General features: G+C 34.4%; 1 protein-coding gene across 10 annotated transcripts in view; it reads right to left on the reverse strand.

The window, feature by feature from the left end:
- Positions 1–13,443, reverse strand: part of AKAP9 (A-kinase anchoring protein 9) — a 137,885-nt gene that overhangs the window by 12,321 nt on the left and 112,121 nt on the right. For 7 of the 10 annotated variants that reach the window (XM_061997141.1, XM_061997146.1, XM_061997144.1 and 4 more), the window contains 13 exons: positions 13,067–13,243; positions 12,875–12,979; positions 11,870–12,022; positions 11,433–11,612; positions 7,515–8,603; positions 6,278–6,424; positions 5,410–5,907; positions 4,926–4,989; positions 4,108–4,226; positions 2,844–3,035; positions 1,783–1,971; positions 988–1,144; positions 30–249 (listed from right to left, as the gene is read on the reverse strand). In XM_061997141.1, coding sequence (XP_061853125.1) covers positions 30–249; positions 988–1,144; positions 1,783–1,971; positions 2,844–3,035; positions 4,108–4,226; positions 4,926–4,989; positions 5,410–5,907; positions 6,278–6,424; positions 7,515–8,603; positions 11,433–11,612; positions 11,870–12,022; positions 12,875–12,979; positions 13,067–13,243 — 3,290 coding nt within the window. The remainder of the gene's footprint in view (positions 1–29; positions 250–987; positions 1,145–1,782; positions 1,972–2,843; positions 3,036–4,107; positions 4,227–4,925; positions 4,990–5,409; positions 5,908–6,277; positions 6,425–7,514; positions 8,604–11,432; positions 11,613–11,869; positions 12,023–12,874; positions 12,980–13,066; positions 13,244–13,443) is intronic. The other 3 variants (XM_061997143.1, XM_061997148.1, XM_061997145.1) reach the window with 3 other exon arrangements.

Below are 13,443 nucleotides of genomic sequence, written 5' to 3' on the forward strand. Positions count from 1 at the left end.
AACACGAAGTACGGCACTGAAAACCACACCTGATGGTTTCTAGGTCCTTGAAGTGCTTGTGCTGTGCTTTAAGGGTTGCTTCAAGCTCTAGTTTGGCTTGTGCAAGTTCATTCTTCAGCTCAGCACCCATCATTCTCTCTGAATTCAGCTGTACTTGAAGCTCAGCTGCTCTGTCCTTCATATTCCGGAGCTCCACTTTCATCTCCAGTATCTGTGATTGCTTCTGCTGCATACTGTACTCCAGCATTTCTAATGAGAGTACCATTAATATGGAAATTACTTAGTAAACAAACAACAATATCTATTAAAGTAAAATTTTCCCTAGCACACAGAATGGCTACAAGGCTACCACTAAGAGTGATATTTTAAAACAATACACTTTTTCAATGGCAGAGTGAAAGCAAAACCACACCTTTTATACTGGAATATCTCTTATACCTTGCAATGTATTGCTTCAATTCTTCACCTTCTTTAAAAGTCTCTATGTGCAACCATATCAGTACATATCATAACATCTTATGCAACATAGCCAGTTAGGTATTTATGTACACTTGTGACCAAATTTTTTGTGACACAACACTGAAGGCAAGCATTTACTTAATTTTCAAGTATAACTGTTCTTTGAGCTTTTTGTTGCTCATTCTAATCGCTTCTTAATTTAGTCGTTATAACTGACTATCCAACATGAGATCATTTCAAAACTGTTGAACCTAAACACTCAAGTGCATACATGGAAACTAATCTTAAAATACAAGCCTGATTTTTATAGCAATTGAAAAAACTTTGTATCACTTTCAATTCGATACAAGTTATAAGAACAGGGACGGTATCTTATTTTTTGACAAATTAATCCAATAATATTGAAAAAAGATTAAAAGCATGCAAGGTCGGAACATGAGTATCAAAAAATCAGACAGCAAAGAAAGTCAATATTTTTTCACTCACAACATTATGAGCACTATCTATTTGGAAATAGACATATATTACCACAGAAGTCATCTTGGCTTTTTGGATCAATCTGTTGTTCTCTCTTTGGATTACTTTTCTTACTGTTCATCTGAGCATGAAGAACTTGAATCTCCATTAACAAACTTCTTCTGTCTGCATGTTGAAGACAGTTCATTGCTGCTCCTTGGTTAGTAGCCTATTAGTATTAGAAACATTTGGAAGTAAAACTCCAGATTTTATTAGAATATCTATGGTGTGGATACTACATTTACTTACATGTTCATAGCGCATACATACTCACATTTTCAATTATGTCACAATTAATACTATAATATTGGGAAGAACTGTTTTTTTCTTTTTAATTTCTCTACTAGGAATCAAAATTACAGAATCAAAAGAGCTACCAGTCTCATGGTAAATTGTATTTTTCTTCACTAATCCTTCCATGTTCCAGAAGAGAAAAATGACCTCTCTTTGTCCCATAGACATATCACTTCTTACAGCTTGACTCGTATATACAAGCTATCTTTTCTCCTAGACAGTGTAACGCAATTCTATTCAACTTAATGAAATCAAGCTTAGGGCAAAGGTGTTTAATTCGAACTGATCTATGAAGGCTGTATTTTTTCTGTAGATTGTGCCCCCAAAAATCTCTTTCCTGAACTACATCTTTTTCTTTTTAGACACCTCCTTCTTCCTACAAGTCTTAGTTTGTTTGCACCCTTAGACTATCAAAACTACTAATAATACCTATATTTTTAATTGCATTTATACATTCAAAATTAAAATCTAATGTAGACAAATACATTTTGACTAAAGTATGTTTTATATTACCTGCTCCTGTAGTCTGTGCTCTACCTGATTCATCAGTATCACTGCATCTTGTGTGCCCAGTTCTGCAAGTTCAGTTTGAAATGCAGCAAGAAGAACATTTTGTTCTCTCACAAAGAGTTGTTGAATAGCATGCAGAAGTTCTCCTCGCCAGTCTGGGACACTTTCAGGAGATTCGGTACTTGCACAGATCTACAGGGGCATAAAAATAATTTAAACAGCAGAATTCAAAGATTACATCAAGAACAGTTATTATCATTTGACATAAACTGTGTGTTTTCAGTGGAATATTGAACTTTTCTTACTCAATAGCTACATAACATTGATTCACACAAACAGATGTATTTATTGTATGTTATGATTTCTTTTGCACGCATAAATGCTAAACATTTATCTGTGTTTTACACAGATGGAAGCAATTTTGGTTTTTTGTAACTGAAAACAGTGTAGTTGTTATTTATGTTAGTCTCACACTATCTTTTTAATTTTTATGATGTACATGTTTCCTCCTAGGTGCTCTCAGAGCTATGTGGTAGTGTACAGATACTGTGTAGGAAGAAGATTTAATTTTATAATGATATAAAGCTAATGCCCCCACGTTACATGCAGAAGTAACAGGAACTACCTATATATATCCGAAAGTTTAACTGGGGTAATTCGACTGCCAAGTCCTAGTAAGTTTTAAAGTATTACTGATCTGTAATGTGTTATATTTTAAACAATTTCCCCCCTCTTTTCTCTTTTCAAAAGCATACAAGTTCTACTACACCAATAAAAAACAATATTTAAACATCTACTTTAACTGCTACTGGAAACATGCTTTCAAGATAAAATGATTTTTAAAACGTTGATCTATACAGTCAAAAGCTATCTTGCACAGAAGAACAAATGCAAGCTGTAATTTCAGATATATTTTATTACTAAAAAGTGAAACATGCAGTTTTACTGCATATTTTTTAAAAAATCTTTTGCCCTGTAGCAGTATATTTAGAACTTTTAAACCTGAATTGTGAATGTGACTTACAAGGTTTTATTTAGATAGAGTCTTATGATATTATTTATACCTCAGCTCCTCTATGAAGTTGCAGTTTTGCAATTAGGTCTTTCAAAGATGAAATGACACTTAGAAAAGCTTTCCTTTCCTCATGCCAAGATTCTGGCTCTTGTTTGAGTGGTGGCATCTCTCTTTCACCATATGGAAATTCAGTGAGAGACAGCACCTGTATGCCTTCGTGATGGACTGCTCTCAGCAAACCCTACGGTAAAAAAAAAAAAATCAGTAATGCTAACAACAACAGTAATAACCTAATTAAATACATATTGGAGTACTAGCACTTCTAAAGTGATTAGCACAAGTAATCTATTTATGCTTCCTCATACCAAAGACAGAAGTGTCACCTAATTTTTTTATATCTCCCTAATAATAGAACTTATGAAATAGATGTATTTTTTATCAGTTTCAAATGGAAATTCCCAAAGTTAATCTGCCAAATCAATAGTCAAATTTTAAAACGTTAACTGACATTTTAAAAACAAAGTCCTGAGATGCTTCCAGGTGAGCTTTGCAATTCACTTTTTGAAATGACTATTTGTGGAGGAAAATGAGGGAGCATGGACATGGATCCCGGGGTATAATGCTAGGCCCGTTGGGGCAAGGCAGCCTGGGCTCTAGTTATATGGATTTGGTGCACAATCAAGACCAGAGTCAGAGACATGGTTGAAGTAGTTGCTGTCACGTAGACAGCAGGTCGCTTTCTGTTCCCTCAAGGTCAGACTGTTCTTGGCTAAAGGTGGTAAACAACTTTGAGGAAAAACAAGATGTGAAAATATGAGGGAGCTTGCTTATCGCAGAAACCGTAAATAGGATGAACATGAAAATGTAATCTATTAGCTGCTGTTGCTGAGCTAGCTTGAAGCCTGCTTTCAATAAAATGAAGATTTCTGCTATCACTCGCACTGAGTAGGACTGGATTTCTTCCCACCCAGCTGAGAATCGGACCCTAGGCTGAGAGCTGCATCAAGTAGGCTTAGAGCTGTTTTTTTAGGCTTCGAGCTGGTTTTTTGGGCTTCGAGCTGGTTGATAGGCTTCGAGCTGGATTTTTAGGCCAAGAGCTGAACTTCGCGGCAACTATTAAGCTAATATTTAATCTAGTTTAACAGGCAAAAATGCACATAATTTAACAGAAGTATTTTTAAATGTATTAGTAAATAGCCAACACTTTAAAACTTAGCTAAATGTCTCTCTTTTCACTAATCAAGCAGCAACTAGTCTGAGCTTTTTGTGGTATTACACTTGTTCTGTAATAAAAATTATCAGTTCTGTTTTACCTTAATTTTTTTTGGAAGTAAATCTGTTGAATTTTCACCTTCATCTGTTCCTTCAGATATCGTGTCAGTTCCCTGGGTCTGAGCAAGATACATTCCTTGACTCCAGTCTGAACTGGAATCTAAAATAAAAGGAGAGATAAACATGAAAGGCAGATGGCTGTGAAACTTTGAAGAACAGGCATCAAAAAAGTATTTTCGTCTGTTGTTATAACAGGCAGTAGCATGTCACCAGAGTTGATTCAGAGCCTGGAGATGACTTGTTTTATAGTTTCTGTTTTTCAGTTTCAAAGCAGCAACAGCAAAACAAAACTGAAAACTCCCCAAACTTAAAAATTCTAGTTTAGTTCTAAAAGAGAAAAAATTAATTGCACAAACACTTCTGCCAAATGATGTCCTCCTGTAATATGCTCAGCTTTTGCCTACAAAAAGAATCACATTAATTATCTTTCTCTTGGAAAATTCTCAGTAACTATGATCATCTCCCACTACTAGGGAGTTGTAGCTTTAAATTCTACCAAGAGGTGATGAAGCTACACTGAAGAGATAACATAATATCTAAGTGGAATATAGGAAGTCCAGTGGGAAGAAAAAAAATTATCTGATGCCTCAACTACACCTATCTTCACTCCATTTTCCTCCTCTAGCAAATTAATAGACATGGCACCCTTAGCAACTTTAGGGAATGCAACAGGGCTTTTGGGTTCTGCTTCAATCTGCTTCAATCTTTCTTAGAACACAAACTTTTTAATGGTAGAAGTATTTTAAAAGCAGCTTTAATTTGTAACACAGTTTGAAATCTGTAAAACCAAGTTTCTTACCACTAGAACCTCGATCTCTAGCGTGATACAGTGGAGAACGTACTAATCCAGAAACTGGGATTCCCTATATTTTGAAAAGAAAACAATAAAATCTTTAATAATCTCACATCAACTCACAATGAGGGACCTAATTCTAACGAGCAGGAAATTATACGAGTTCAGTTTCCCCTGTAATCAAAATAATAAAAATGGAGACAAGAAATATGGCATTCAACAGTGACCTACACTTGTCCCAACTTCTCAGAGAGGAACAGGTCTGAGGCAGTAGCACAATGAAGCACCTAACAGTTAAGCACACTCCTGAACTTAAATTGCTGAGGAATGAGTTCACAATCTCTCCCTAGGCTGTGGAAACAGAACACTTAAAGCTTTATACTGCAAATGTTCTGGTTCATGCTCAACCGAATTTAAATGGGAATTTCTGTGTCAGAAGCAAAAGCACAAACCGAAGTTGTTGAATTAATATAAAATATAGGATACATACCTCTTTAGCTTGTAGAGTTTCTATGACTTCCTTTAAAGTATTACATTCTTCAGTCAATACTTGCACTGCAACAGACTTCTCTCTCTTTAATGCTTCAGATTCAGAGATGTGCCTTGTCTCCATATCCATGATTTCAGCAGCATGGAGTTCTTGCATTTGGTCAATTTTTTCAGTAAATTCTCTCATGATCTCTGCAATATCTTCTGAAGAACATGCATTTTGCAAATCAATTTGGACCTCTGCATTTTTAACAAGTACTGGTGAAATTTGGATACAGCTGTTGATTGTCTTGTCTGTTTGAGATGATGAGCTTTTTCTAATTAGAGTAGACTCACTGGTTGACAAATCACACATTATTTCTGCATCCTTTTTGCTTTCATTGTTTGTTATTTCTCTGTTCTTTCTCACGTAACTTGCAAGCTTCTTTTCTGCTTGAACTAGGTTCTCTTTGACTTTGCACAGGTCTTCCTGAAGACATATCAGACTCGCTTCTTTTACCTGCACATATGGAGAATCTGAATTGCAGTCCTTCCAAATAATTAAAAAAAAAATCTAAACACAAGCAACCTTTTATACCATCAGAGCTTGTTTTAGCCCTACTTTAAAGCAGTTATGACATGTGGTAACACATCATCTCCTAAAAAATACAGTTCTATATTCACTGTTGCATCACAGTGGACTGTAAAACTACATACTTTGCTAATAAGTGAAGATTTGGTCTCCAGCATCAGCTTTACTCCACTGACAGTGGGTAGATCACTGACAGTGATTGGGTAATTTTAGTGTAAGATTAAAAAAAACTTATTCGCACATTAAGTCCTGTATAATCATTTGCTTTAAATAAAGTATGGAACAATCTGATTCTTACTGCTAGTTCTTGCTGTAGTTTTTCTGCCTTTGCTCTGTAAATGCTCAGTTCTTCCTTAGCAGCAGCTGTCTCTTCTTTAACTTCTTGTAGTTCAAGTTCATTAATAAGCACATTTTCTTTTTGACTTTCCATGATTTGTGCTTCTACCTACATGGCAACACAAGAAATGGAAAATGGTGAAGCATCTTAAGAAGAATCAAGTATTAACGGCACTAGTCACTTTCATGTCAACTTACAAAAGCCACAAATGAAAACACTAGATGGGAAAACAAATGTATGTTATTTAGATTAGTATAGCCTTAAAAAAAAAAAAGAAAAAAGAAAAAAAAGAAAAAAAGACTGAAAGACCTTTTTCCTAGATTAATTCCAACAATCTGGATAAGCATGGGAGGAAAGACAGTTGTCTTTGTAAGCAGAAATTGGCTAAACAATGTAGAAAGAACAAGTAGAAAGGTCAACAGATAGTAGGAAATTGTCTGATGTCTGACATGAAATCTGATAATTTTATTATATTTATTACTATAAGACATTTATTGATTCACTCTTCATTTGGATGAAAGATCTTAGAACCTTTTCTGGCCCAGCACGGAGTTCCATGATACCTCAGAGCTTCAGAGCGTCACCAATTAAGCCTGTTTGGGCTATCAAGCATAGTCAGCTTTGACTAAACATTTTGAATTTAGAGGCAACATAAACAGGGGACGATAGAAATCAAGATAAATATAAAAACTACTGACAAGAAATATCTCTGAAATCAAGACAGGAAAGAAAAAAAAAAATTAAAATAAAAAAAAATAAAATAAACACCCACCCATGCCCAACAAACTGTCCCTACAAATTGTTATCATTTGTTTACCATTCTGAACCTTCCCTTAGATAACTTTTATAATTTTAACTTTTATCTCTCTACCTCCTTGCCATGTAAGAGTGTAATTCACTCCATTCTAAGTAAATTCAAAGTAGGAATAGGAAAGTATATGTCCAAAATTCAAAATCATCCTACATTCAGGAAAAGGCAAAGTGTATTAAATGCAAAATGGAAACAGATAGCGGGATTCACCTAAAATAATATACTTCTCTTCTTTGTACCTCCAGGAATAATAGAGACATGAAGGTCTACCCCACAGAGCAGAATATTCCTAACATAGTCTCATTAAGAAATATTTAATTCATTATAGTTTACATAAAATAAGAGATGGTAGTGAAAACAAGACAAAAAACCCTCACATTGAATTACCTGATTCGTCTGCATTTCTTCTTGCCTTATGTATTCCTGAATCTCTTTTTTATGTTTTTCTTGAACCTCTTCCAGTAATTGCTGAAGTTCTAAGAGTCTCCCTTCTTTCTCTTTAGCTTCCTTTTTTGCAACTTTTACATTTTCTTTTTCTAGCTCCAAATTGTGATTTACCATTATCAGTTGGTCCTTCACCTCACTAAGCCTCTGTGTTAAGAGTGATAATTTTGTTTCCATCTCATTTTCAGCTCTGTCACTCAAATCCTCTGTTGGGGCATTCTTGCTTGCTTCCTCTACACATTTTGAAGTTTCCTGAATTTCCTGCATGAACTTCCTTTGCTCTTGAACAGCATTTAGCTGAACCTGACTCACAAGAGCAGCAGCAACTTTTTCCATTACTGTTTTTTCCATTTCTAATATCCTCTTTGTAAGTCTTTCCCTTTCGGCTTTGCTTTTCTCTCTCAGGTCTTTTATTTCACTGCATGATCTACACAGTTCTGAATCTTTTTCTTTAATGCTTGCCTGAAGTTGCTGCAGTTGTAGCTCCATCTTGCTAATGGTGATTCTTGTATTATCATCTGAAAACCTAAGCTGGGATTGATCTAGCAACTCTATCTTCTCACTTAAGCCTTCTTCCACTTTTCCAGATTTCCCAGTGCACCTATATTCTCTTTTTTCCCCATCACCTTTCATCAGTTCAGACTTATATTTCTCTGTTATTCTTTCATGCTCTTTTTTTAACATACTTATTTCTTGCTTTAGCTCCTTCATTTTTAACTTAGTTTCTTCAAGCTCATTTTTTGTTCGAGATGCCTCTACATTTATGTTTTCCACTTGCTTCTCCAAAGCCTCCTTTTCTGCCAGAACTGTTTCCAGAGTGTGTTTCAGACTGTCAGCATCTTCTTGAAAAGCAGCAATGTCTGCAGGTACTTTTTGTTCAATATTTGCCAGTTCCTGCTGAAGCACATCAATTACATCATTCAACTGCTCTACTTCCTCATAATTTTTTTTCTTCATACGTTCTTGATCACTTTTCAGAAACTCTACCTGAGCTTCCAGCTCCCGTATATGCTCATTTTGCTCTTCATTAACCTGGAAAAAAACCAAACACAAAAAGAACTTCATAATGTGTAACTATTACATTCTCAGATATTTTTTTCTCCTGAACTCCACAGTAACAATTTAATCAAATATTGGAACATCAATTGGAACAAAAGAAAGTATGTCCACAGTGACTGTAAAGTTTTATGACAATCAGGACATCTTCACACAGGACTGACAAAGTAGTCTGTGACCTTAATGAACTGCAAAATAGGTGTGAAAGCATCAAATGAAGTGAAATATCTGCAATAGATATATGAAAAACTGAAGTTTAAGTGTTCACAATACTTTGTGTTTGTCTGTTTATATGTGTGTGCATACACATATACAGGAGTGCTAAAAAATGCACAGAGTACCCATAGACCCAGAACACAATTATTTCTTTTTACTACAGTTTAAAAGAAAGTAAAGAGACAAAGTTATGAGTATTTCTTTTAGAATGTATATGAGTATCCAAACAAAATTAAAAGAGAGACTGGTAACTACAAGAAGAGAATGGTAATAATACTTTCCTAGGTTAGTTCTAAAGACACTTTAAATTACAAGCTGTGTGAAGTGCTCAAAATTCCAAGAGATTAATAAAATTATATAACCGTGCAAATATAAGAGTGATGATCTTATGATGCAGAAAAAAGAAGTAATTTTATATACGCTTTTAAGAAGAAATAGATGAGTAGACACAAAAAGCCTAATGACTGATTTTGATGAACATTAAATTTAATAAATAAAAAAAGTCTTAGCAAAAAGAATAAGACAAGTTATCAGATTCCGGTAGAATAAACTTTATAAAATTAATTCTCTACTTGTTGAATCACAGTGGGAGCAAATTCTTATTTCAGTGTAGAAGAATGACAATTTTTTGCAAAGACAAACTCAAGACAGACAGGATTATAAATAGTAAGTGTAAGAAACAAAGTGGATATATTTTCTTTAGGGGATGCCTGGGGATCTGAAACAGTGTCTCTACACTTAAAATGTAAAAGGCAGAACAAAATTTGTCAAAATATTCAGAAAGAGGTATAAGAAAATAAAATCAGTTATAGTACCTAAAATTGGTAATAATTTCTGAAAAGACCTTTTAGAAATATGAAGAAAAAAATATGGATAAGAAAGATGAGCAAATTCATTACTAAAACAATGATACTTTTTCCTTTGTCTCTCATTACTCCATTAGGTATAGTTAGTTGAACAGAATAATAAGACAATTTTCTAGTAAGTTTAACATGTATAAACATGACCATATAAATTACAGTGGCTGATATGCCAATCAAGAGCTTATTTATAAAAATCCACAGAGACCACAGCAAGCTCAGAAACACTAAATGAAATGTGAACAAGTAATTGGTTTTCAAATAAAAAAAAGGAAAAAAGAAGAGTGATACAGTGATGCTGTTGATTGCTATTAAGTCACCGTAACAGTTTCTGTTGTTCATAACATAATGGAATAAAGGACCACAGAAGAAATTCAGCAATTAGAAGAAAAAGCACTTAGTGGGATGAAGATGTCTAAGGGATTAGGAAAGGGATTAACCTAAGAACAATCTATTCATATTTAATACTGGTCTCAATCAAGTAGAGTAATTATTTAATGTCCCAAAAAATATAGCTGAGTTAAAAGGATGAAATAAAGAAAATGAGACCTCATCTAAAAGAAGAAGAACCAATTACTAAAGTGGTTTATATCTGAATCCTAAGCGTTTTTCTTAAGGTAAGAAAGGTAGCCATATTACTGTGGTCACTGTATAAAGCAGAACCATTCTGAATTTCTACAGTATGACCTTTCCTAAATCCAATTCATAGTTTTGTTATTATTAACCGAGGGTCCTTCTAATTAAATTTTGCACACAAAAATTCAGTGAAATTAACCATCTGAGTCAGAATTCTACTTTCATGGATTAATATGCCCTAACAGAACATTAGCCTAAATGTTCAATCAGCTACTAAGAGGTAACAGAACTTCTGTTCTTACATTACTCAATAACACGTACGTTGGGGTTAAAGGTTATGACCAACAAATTTTCACATTTAAAATGGTCAGAATGCAAAATTCATGCACAGAAAAAATTCAATTTTCTTTCTACAAAAAATGTGAGACTGAAGACCTGGTTCTGCTGTCACCTACATCAATGCAAAATAAGTAGTATTTCTGATGAAATCAAATGCATTATATTTGTATAAAATGGTAGTCAAATGATGACACTCAATATCATTAATTGAAAGGGAACAAAAAGCTACAGATGTTAAATCTTAGTAAATAAAGAGGAATCTGCTTCTTTCTTTCTTGCTCTCCATTTCTAACAAAATACAGCATTTTGTTTGCACATCTACCATGCCTCAAATTGGATTAAAGGCATTGCCAACATCTTAGTATAATGAGAAAGTGTTTACACAAACTCATGGAGCACAAAAGTTAAACTACGAAAAATCCTATAAAATGCAACAGCAGGTGTCACTGAAATACAATACTGAAAGTAAGTTGTTGGAGGAAGATGACCGAACAAATGTTTAGATTGAATTCAGCTACCTGTACACTATTAAATGTTTGGAAGTATTAGAAGAACAAGGAATGAAGAACTTAAAACCAAACCAAAAATTAGTCAGAATAATAAACAGAAAAGCAAGCAAAAAGTATCCTTCATAAAAAAAAAAAAAACCCTAAACAAAACAGATTAGAGTTGAAGCATTGCCTGAAACTGAACCATTTACATTTTTAAATTAAGGCAGCAATAGAAGATAACGCAATTAGTGGAGTGACAGAGCGTTTTTGTTCAGCTAGCAACACAAAGAAGGACTCTGAAAAAAGATTTCAAAAGTATGTACTTTGTTGTCAGTTGTGACTTCAAGTTGCTGTTGCAGTTTTGCAATTTGTTCATGAAGATGATCTATTTCCTGCTCCTTTTCTTGCATGATATGAGTGAGTCTCTCAGCCACTAAATGATGGTCCTTTATGGTGGCATCTTCAGATTTCTGGATAGCTAGTCCCAGTATTTCCATTTCATCCTACCAAAAAAACCCCGACCCAAAACCATGTTACAGTTGTATACAGTGTGCATAATCTTGTGTGAGTTTTTAAGGTGTAAGAATTAAAATAAACAAATTACATGGAATGAGAAGTAATTATACAAGGTTTTTAGCATTTTGCAAGTGGAACTGAATGCTTGAGAAAGAATTTGGCATCTTAACATTTTGCAAGAATTTGAAAATATTTCTAGGGAGAAAGGAGAATAAAGCTCTAGGCTTCTCTGTTACATAATTACCTTAAATAACTTGTTCTCTTGTTCAAGTTCCTGCAAGTGTGTAGTGGACTCCTTTCGCTGAATCTCTAGTTGCATGTGTAGTTGCTGAACTTCCTCATTTTTATTTTCTAGCTCCTCTCGAAACTGCTCCAGCTGTTCCTCAAGGTTTGTGACCTATGTTTTCAAAAGAAAGGGAGGAAAATAAGTAGACAGCCATATTAAAAATGAAATGCTAGAATTTTCAAGTGTACTGTCTACACTAAACTAGTTTGGTATACATGAATGAAAGAATCTGTCCTCCGTGACATTATGAGTCCTTAAAACTGATTGGAATTTAAAAATTAATTAAAAATCAACTGCAATCACTGTAATGGAAAAGGTCATGTTCGTTAATCAAATCATGAAAGAATAGTTGTGCAAGGAACCCTTTAAAGTCATTGTAAAAGTCTTGTAAAACTTTAACCATAAACTTCAACCATAAACTTCCTACAATGTGCACAGGTGCAGTTGGCTAAGATGCTTATAGGAGGTACAATAGGTTGCACATGAGCTGATAAGAGCCAAGAGAAGAGTTCATGAGTGGGCCACTAGACTACTGACTTCATCCCAGCGACCACCCTACGACCATCAGGAGGCAGGAGAAGACCCTCTAGTAACAAGACGGGCAGAGTCTCCTGGCCGCCCAGGGCTGTTTTGCTTATTTGCCACTTGCTTAATAAATTTGATCTATGAGTCACTTAAATTGGCTAGTGAACTTTATAACAGCAATTTATAACAATCACTATGAAATTTTTCTTAATTGGGATGAATTTTGATTCCAGAAACACTCTCGTAAGTCATAAATATTAACATAGACAATAACAACAGTTAACATGGTTTGCAAGAGAATTTCAAAGGGATTTGGACTGCTATCTCTTTGGTATGTTAAAAAAAATTCACCACTATAGTTCACTAAACTCAACAGAAAGCAAAACCTGACAAATGAAAATATCATTGGAAACACAGAGCATTTCACAGATATTTTACCTCCTTTTCCTTTCTGTCCACAGCTTCTCGTTCAGCTTGCAGTTGCACTTCAAGAGGTAATTCCCCCTTGACTATGATGGTGCCAAACTGTTTCCTCTCCTCCACCTTTAAACAAATAGAAGAGATACACTGTTTTGTTCTCAAGAAAATAAGAAACTAGTAAATATATATAAATTTTAGACCAAGCAATACCTTTTGCAAGTTGTCTGCACTGATGATTAAGGCTTGTTCCAGCTCTCTTACCCTGCATTCTAGTTTCTCAATTTCTTCATTTCGTTCTTGTATATCTCTCTGAAGTTGCTCCTTAGAGAGCAAAAGCTCACTGCATTTGTCTGTTTTTTCTTTTAGATGATTTGTTAACTGTTCAACCTGTTGAAAATATGGCAAGAAGATGAATATATTGTACTAGACTAGAAGGGTTTGCTAGCAGTAGCAACAGCACTCATTTTTAACAGAGAAAAAATATCCCTGTTTTTTTTCTCGTAATAAAACTCTTACTCTTTAGGTGAAACAAAATGTAAAGTTAGGATACTGTAGTGCTACATTCAACAGATATAAACCAGCATTTT

Source organism: Colius striatus, chromosome 5 (genome assembly GCF_028858725.1).
Source record: "Colius striatus isolate bColStr4 chromosome 5, bColStr4.1.hap1, whole genome shotgun sequence".
Classification (NCBI taxonomy): Eukaryota; Metazoa; Chordata; class Aves; order Coliiformes; family Coliidae; genus Colius; species Colius striatus.